Below are 7,799 nucleotides of genomic sequence, written 5' to 3'. Positions count from 1 at the left end.
ATAATGCTTGACCTTTCCTGTTGTGAAAGTCTGAAGGATTAAGGATAGCATGTGGAGTAGACTCTGACTTTGAAGAAGCAGTGGGGTCAGACTGAGATGTGCACACCTGTAGCAGAGAGTTAGTTACACTACCTGATCAGGTAGCGGACTGTGGGATTTTTGAGCTTTTTCGTGCTGCTGCTGGAAACGATGGTGTGGGAGCAGCTGAGCTGAACAATGAGCTGAAGGACACTGAAATGCCACATAGAGCTGAGGGGAACTACAGAGTTGGGCAACAGATTGCTTCACTAGGCGAGCCTGCCGATTTAAGGCACTAAATTCAGCCTGGCAGTGTGATTAAGACACAGACTCAGCCGTGTGGGTCAGAGACGAGGCTGCGATCCAGCTCACTGAAGGTGTTGAAAAGCAGTCGCTGGTGATTAACATGCTACATGACACTTAGGAGGTTTTACTGCTTGCCACTCAAATAACCCAGCAGCTTCCAGAGCAGATGGCACACTGAGGTTTATTCAGAGTTGATCTTTCTATGAACTTTATTTCCTCAAACAAACCCTGAAGAGTTCCATCCAGAACCTACGAGTGCTTTGACTGACGGCGTTACGACACGTTTCACCAACACCGCAAACACACAGCCGGACACACGTTTCATTTCCTTCTTCATACGTTTATTTAAGATGCAGGGAGCCTCGAAAGTTTCCATCTACTTTATTCTCCATAACAGTTTCAATACATCAGGTGCATACCAGAGGACTGTGTGTGCAGAGCGTAGAAAACTAATGTTCAGATAGGTATTGCATTTCAAGGCACCAAGGGGTGTTTGGAGTGCATGGTTGGACTTCAAGTAACAGACTGATATAATTACTAACTGATACTATAAGATGGTCACATGCTAAGATAAAGACAGCCAACAAAATCTGTCATGGTCTCATGGATGGAAGTAAAAAAAAAAAAAAGAAAGAAAATGAAACCACTAAGTGGATGAAATTGAACCTTTCACTTTCAGTTCCCAAAGGGCGCCTTCATGGGTTGCTTTGTGAAAAACTCACAAATTCAGAGAGAAAACTCAAGTGTCCACATGACTGACAGAGCGTAACCTGATAGGACAGCAATCCAATCGATTCCACTCAGGCTTTAGTGCTTTTCTTAGCATCACTGTTCAAGCTCATGTTTTCAACACTGATTTGAGTGACATGATGTTTTCATTGGAGTTGATTTAGTATTCAGTAGTGATTCGATTTTACAGTTAGGTGTTATGAGAATTAAACCTTTATGGCCGTTATTCACTTGAATATTTGTAGAGCTCAACTCAAACTAAGAATATTTTGTCAGATTACAAGCAGCTTAATACTGAAAGTTATTCGATGGAGGCTTTGGTGAAACTGTGCATACACCAGCATCCTGCAGGGTTATAACTCATTAATAGATGGACAAACTTTCAAATAAACATAATCCCAAAACACAGTACTGATTACACCCGAGCCAAAGTGACTTCAGTGGCTGAAGAACAGAACATACATAACAGAACTTTAATCAACAGTCGTGGATATAAAATCAATATTTGTTACAGTATAATATGTCATAATACAGCATTCCTCTGTGATTTGAACACCTGGCTTTTACCAAATTTAACCTACTGATCCCCCCATGTGTACACCACCCCAAAACAAAACCTCAGTACAGTGCATCTCATTTACAGACCAACATAAAACATCTGGCACACAGCTATGTATCTAAAGGAGTGCCATTCGATCACTGTTTACGCCATTTCTACCAGAAACTCGGCCCCTTCAGCGATGCAGTGAAAATACTGCACCGCTGAAGGGGCCGATGAGATAAATAGCACAAACAAACTGCAAAAATAACTTGGTTTTGTCGAAATACATACAAGTGAATGAGTGTAAACAGCAGTCTGTTAAAGCTGTGCGAAGCGGCGGTCCATCAGTATCTGTAGGCTCTCCTCTCCTCCTCATTGGACGATCTTACCGAGCTCCGAGGCTTCAAGCATTTTCTGAAACACACAGCAACAAATTCATGTGGAATTGTTTCACTGCTGAAAGGTGTGTGTGTGTGTGTGTGTCTGTGTGTGATTTATTCAAAGGAGGTGAGAGCATTTGGCATCCATCCTGCTTTGTTAGCTGTGCATTTTACTGGAAGAAGAAGCAGAAACCCACCTTCCCACCAACCTTCTGGCTGTATGTGATAATGTGCGAGCACCCGAGGGGGGAGTCTGTGTGTGTCCTTGCACTATTTACAGGACAACACCGACGGCTTGGCTGTTTGTCTTCATAGCCTTAAAGGATTACTGTGGTTTATTACAATTTTCTTCATCTTTCTGTAGTTGTGGGCCCTCGTTTGTGTCATTAATAATCACACTGCATTAAGTGAATGACTGGGATCAGACATCCACCACAGTTCAGGCTGATGTCCTGGTTTGACTTTTTCTTTTCACAGTCACAGAGACACTGCTTCTGGGGTCCAAATGTTGAGGTATACTTGACAAGTAAAGACAGGTGGAGAAATCCATAATACATATTCGAAATAACGAGTTTTCTTTGCAGTCTCCTCAGGGGTCGACTGTGCACAGCCTTTGAGACATGAACAGTGCTCATGTAAACACCTCTTCTTTGGCTGCCGTTACCTGTTTCATAAGTCGCCCAGAGGCAGAGTGTCTCTTTCTGTTTCCCGAAATGACATTAAGTCCTGAGCAGTGAAGGGAGCAGAGGTTTTAAAATAGCATTACATGTGAGCAGCACGGCAGCTCTGCAGCAGGCTGCAGGGTCTGGACAGTCTCTGGCAGAGGGAGTCTGTCAGGGTCTCTGGACTGGATCTCTGGATCGTACAGAGACACACAGGTGTGGCAGGCAGGTATGGCCTATAGCGCTCTGCTGACAGCACAAATCTCAGTGGGGATCATGGGTCATCGGGAGCAGGAGAGCGGAGCTCCATGCCATCGATGTGGGCTTGACTTACACTGTAAGCAAAAACCTGATCCTGGAACACAGGTCGGATCTTTTCACAGCTGTCCAAACACCAGAAGTCAGCCTGCTGGGATTTTTCCACGAGGTCAGACAGGAGCAGAGAGACTCTTAGTGTAAAACTAAAGATGTGACTGCACAGACAGTTTTCGGTTCCAGTTGGCCACGATGACGCTTCCCCAACAGCTCTGGGTTGCTCTTTAATAAATCACAGTCCATGACTTTGAAGACGTCGCTCTTCCCTAGATGCTGATCTTGGCACACTTACTTTTTAATCAAGCTTCTAGCTGGACGCAAAGCAGGCAAATTGGATGTTATTAAGTTTCTGTCCCACAGACTGATCCACGGGAGGTTTGTGCTGAGGCAGCCGTTTAGCCTCAGAGCTGATTCTTCAGGGGCAGCAGTGGGGTTAAACACAAAGTGACTCCCCGAGGAAGATAAAGGGGCAATTAAATCCTTTCAATAACAGGCACAAAGACCGGATCCTTCCTCCAGAGGATGAACAGGATGTCTACAGCCTCTATTTACACTCTGTCTTTAGTGATTTTTAGCAGAGGAGTTTGCAAACAAGAAAGACAGCACAGGAGCGGAGATGAACCAGTAACTCCTCTAACTGGATATCTCACTGACAAAAACGACTTGGTGGAGTTTTAGGTGAACACACTGGCTGAGCAGTGGCTTCAGCACGGCAGCAGAGAAAAAATCAATTCCTGCTGGCTTCATGGGGTGTAGTACCTTCAGATGAAGCATGGAGTTTAGTCTGCTAAAGTGAACAAGCATCACTGATGTTTTGAATACTGGTAACACGTACTGAAACAATCAGTTGATTAACTGTCACATATTTTGAATGATTTAATAAGACACCAGTTGAGAAACCACTTGCTGGTTCAACCAGGTTTAAGATGGCATCTTGGGATCTGAGAAATTGCGATGAGCATTTTTTTTGTAGTTTTCTCACAATTTACAGGACCAATGAATCAGTCAATAATGGAAGCCATGATCAGTTCTAGCCCAGGATGCGGCTGGGAGAGGAGGAAAACCTGTAGCTCCGTCTTTGTGTGGTATTCTTTCAGTAACCTCACGGCTTGTTCTGGATCATACCTCACGCTCACCCTGCTCTCCTCAGAGGCTCGTCTGTGCAGCCAGAGACACTCTCTGCTCAACATGTCCTGTTTACTGTCCTGACATGTCAGGGCTGATCAGAGAGGAGAGGAAGCAGAGGTTTGCACAGCCTCATGTCATCTATCTCACACACACACACACACACACACACACACACGGTATGTATCACTATCCCAGTGGGGACACTCCATTGACATATTGCCTTCTCTAGCCCCTTACCCTACCTGTAATCTAAACCTAATTCTAAGCCTAACCCTAAAACCAACTCTTATGTCTTAAGAAGCAGTCTAGACCCATGGGGATCTCACCCCACCTGGGTATGAAACAAACACCTACACACAAAGAAAAGAATTTAAATGACCATGTTCATCCTCCACACCAGAGTCCGGTGTCTCCACACCGACACACCTACACAACGACACACACACACACACCGACACACACACACACACACACACAAAGCTTAAACATGCACATATGCAGATCTGTTTACGCACAGAAAGTCATCCATCTAGTGTAGGTCTGGGCTTATTAAACTCTCTGTGTGGGTCCGCTGGGGTTACAGTCCTCTGTGTCAGCATTAGTAAGGCTCCAGCCTGGACAAGGAAAGAGGTCCTCTGTCAGGCCTGTGTGTGTGTGTCACAACTCCTCACTGATTACTTGTCAGATCTGTTAATTAACAGCTACAATCTGTCCAATAGTCATGGAGCTGTATGAGCACTGAGGGACAGGAGGCACCCACAAAGTTTTAAAGACAAGCTAACAGACCAAGGCCATAAAAACCTCCTCATGTGTTGCCATGGTTTTTGTTTACATCATGCAAATACCAAAATTTTCTGATCTCTCTGGTGTGCCCTCTAGTGGAATCCTCCAGTAACACCCAAAGTGTAACTGTGTTCATGCTGCAGCTGCTTGTCTATGTGACTGTGTGGTTATTAAACAAGTGGATCTGCAGCCTTACACCGCTGAACTGGAACGACTCGTCCAAGTCTGCACTGGGGACGTTAACTTTCAATCACTTTCATTCTCAATTAATCTGCTGATCATTTTCCCAATTCATCAATTATTTGTTTGGTCTATTAAATGTCAGAAAGTAGTGAAAAATTCCCATTATAATCTCTGAAAGCCCAAGGTGACATGAATACTGAAGACAATTCTTAACAGTCTCACAGCAGCAATCCAGGACCGGCACTATAAGCACTCTAACAGCCCATTTCCACTGCAGGAACTTACTGAAGGGTAATGTAACACATAGCCACGTCCAAGACCTACAAGCTTCTTAAAGGTTCAGATCACTGGAAGTCCGAGGCTATGGTTTGTTAGGTTGGTGCTAGAGGCAGACATTCTGAATAAACCTGAACAAAATAAGAGGAACAACTTGAAGAAAGCTCTGGGGAAGCATTGCACACAATAAGCCCCACCCCTCAGATGGGTCAATAACTTCCTCCAGACGAACGTTTCAAAAACCAGAGAGCTACTCATCAGCTGTCAACGCATCTGACCACAAACACAGCCCAGCACAAGTCTACCTGCCACAAGCCACAACTCTCTTCTTAAACCTTTCACTCACAGCTGCTGAGACATTCAAGCCTCTGGCCGTCACTTCTTGCACCCTTCCATCCTCGGCTGCAACACAGACAGCTTCACACACCTCGCCCCTGCTCGCAGTTATTACTAGAGATGACTTGAGCAACAGCTTTGTTCCCCCTGACAGAAACTAATCGACTCTCACTCCTATAGCACTGATCTCTGTGCACTTTACGTTGGACATGCAGGCATGTGTACAATGTGTGATATTTTCAGAAGATACGATGGCCATCTTTCCACGTGTCCACTGCCGTGACATCACACGGAAAGCTCTCGGCTGTATCTGCCGCTTCTCTGTCTAATGAAGTCAGGGTTAAGGTATGAAATGATCTTGTGCTGTTGTGCTGTGATTGATCTGCTCAGATGGCAGTGCAGAGGAAGGTGACTTGCAGCATGTGAATCGCAGCCAAGAAAGTCACTTGTCTGTCTGATCGAGTGTCTCCTGTGGGAACCTGAGATCTCTCCACAAGTTTCTCTCTCCACTTTATGCTACACACCCTCCTGTGACTGTCTGCGGCTGCATGTTGGTGGACCCTTTATGTAGCTACATTAATATTCTATAGAATGACATGGAGGAAAGGGCAGCTTGTTGCATTTGAATCAAACACTCCAGTCTCATTTTCAAATGTAATTAAGAGATACTTATAGCTCACAGCATCATTAAATCCTGCAACACTCTTGTAGTTTCAGGTGGATCCATACTTGATGTGTGTTAAACAGCTCTTGACTTGTGGCTGCATCCATCAAGCCGATCTATTTGTCTGTCACACTACTGCAATTCAGACATTGTCCATCCATCCATTCATCCATCCATGCCAGCTTATCCTTTGGAGGGCTGCAGGGAGCTGGAGTCCATCCCAGCTGACACTGGGTGAGAGGCTGGTTATACCCTGGTCAATCACAGGGCTGACACATGGAGACAGACAACCATTCAAGCTCACATTCACACTTATGGCTAATTTAGACTTGCTAATTAACCTGCGTGTCTTTGGACTGTGGACCACTTCAGTCACTGCAATCTGACAAACTAATGCACATTAATGCTGTCATTTCCATTCATGTGCTCATTATTCCTGACCTCTACCTGTAGTGCTTCCTTATAGTCAACAAATGGAGCTCTATGGCACAGAGGACTAAGATAAATTCGGCTTTGATACACACACAATCCTTGTCATTAGGATACATTCACTGATTGTTCGGGTGTGTTCGTGGGATTTGTTGTTATCTGAACCACACAAGTTTCATACGGAAGAAAAATTCTAAACATGATAAAATTTGTGAACGCCACAAATTCTCTTACAAGAACGAATCTGTGATTCTTGCATGAGGCCCACTAACCCTGAGCTCAGTTAATCACTCCTGTGTTAATGCTTGACGTCCTATATGCAGTGTGCACTTGTGCCACATGTCTTCATTATGCGTATGTGCACCAATGCTTTTTACAGCTAAATTAATCTTAACACCACTAAATTGAAATCACAATCAAAACAGCCCAAACACAGTATGTATAACTGTTCTCCAACCATCTAAAATGTATGTCAGTCTACTTTCATTTTTTAATGCTTTGCTTTAAGTAGCAGTCTAACTAACCTGAACTTGGCTCCAGCTCACTCTGAATGCTTTTCTGTCTGTCTGAGGTCAAACAGACTACAAACAGGGATGATAGACCAGGCAGACAAAAAGGAAAACATTGAACCCAAGCATATATATTTAATGTTGAGAAGGTCATACATGAGGTCAGGTGTGATGAGGAATAACTCGTTTTAGTCTCAATTATGGCTGTGGAGAAGGCGATCTTGCTAAATATCCCAACTCTCAAACAGAACCCATGTTAGATCACAGATTCACATCCAAACCAATGGAGTTAGGATATTAGATGAGTAGTCAGCAACATAAAGTAATGATGTCAATATCTATGACACACAAGCCCTTTAATAATATCACCCCAGTCTACAAACCAGCATCATCAAACTCACAACCCAGAGCTACTCACCCTCCATGGAGCTGTCTCTGCAGAACCAAGAGACCACAGAACAACACAGGTCAAGCCAAACAAAACTGGCTGATGCAACAGGAAACAAAAGACAAGCATTTTAACATGACTGTGGCCTGCGC

At 44.2% G+C, this 7,799-nt stretch overlaps 1 protein-coding gene across 2 annotated transcripts in view; it reads right to left on the bottom strand.

Moving 5' to 3' along the window:
- Positions 1 to 643: 643 nt before the first annotated feature.
- The window catches only part of ano10a (anoctamin 10a), a 34,048-nt gene continuing 26,892 nt past the window's right edge, over positions 644 to 7,799 (bottom strand). Inside the window, exons 14-15 of one of the 2 annotated variants that reach the window (XM_076737488.1) lie at positions 7,678 to 7,694; positions 1,805 to 2,008 (exon numbers count right to left, since the gene is read on the bottom strand). In XM_076737488.1, the coding sequence (XP_076593603.1) occupies positions 1,939 to 2,008; positions 7,678 to 7,694 (87 nt within the window). In that variant the 3' untranslated portion in view covers positions 1,805 to 1,938. Of the gene's footprint in view, positions 2,009 to 7,677; positions 7,695 to 7,799 lie in introns of both variants that reach the window. The other variant, XM_076737486.1, reaches the window with a different exon arrangement.

This window comes from Chaetodon auriga, chromosome 8, assembly GCF_051107435.1.
Source record: "Chaetodon auriga isolate fChaAug3 chromosome 8, fChaAug3.hap1, whole genome shotgun sequence".
Lineage (NCBI taxonomy): Eukaryota > Metazoa > Chordata > Actinopteri > Chaetodontiformes > Chaetodontidae > Chaetodon > Chaetodon auriga.
Note: the sequence above shows the minus strand (reverse complement) of the source record. Positions and strands in the feature narration are given on the sequence as shown.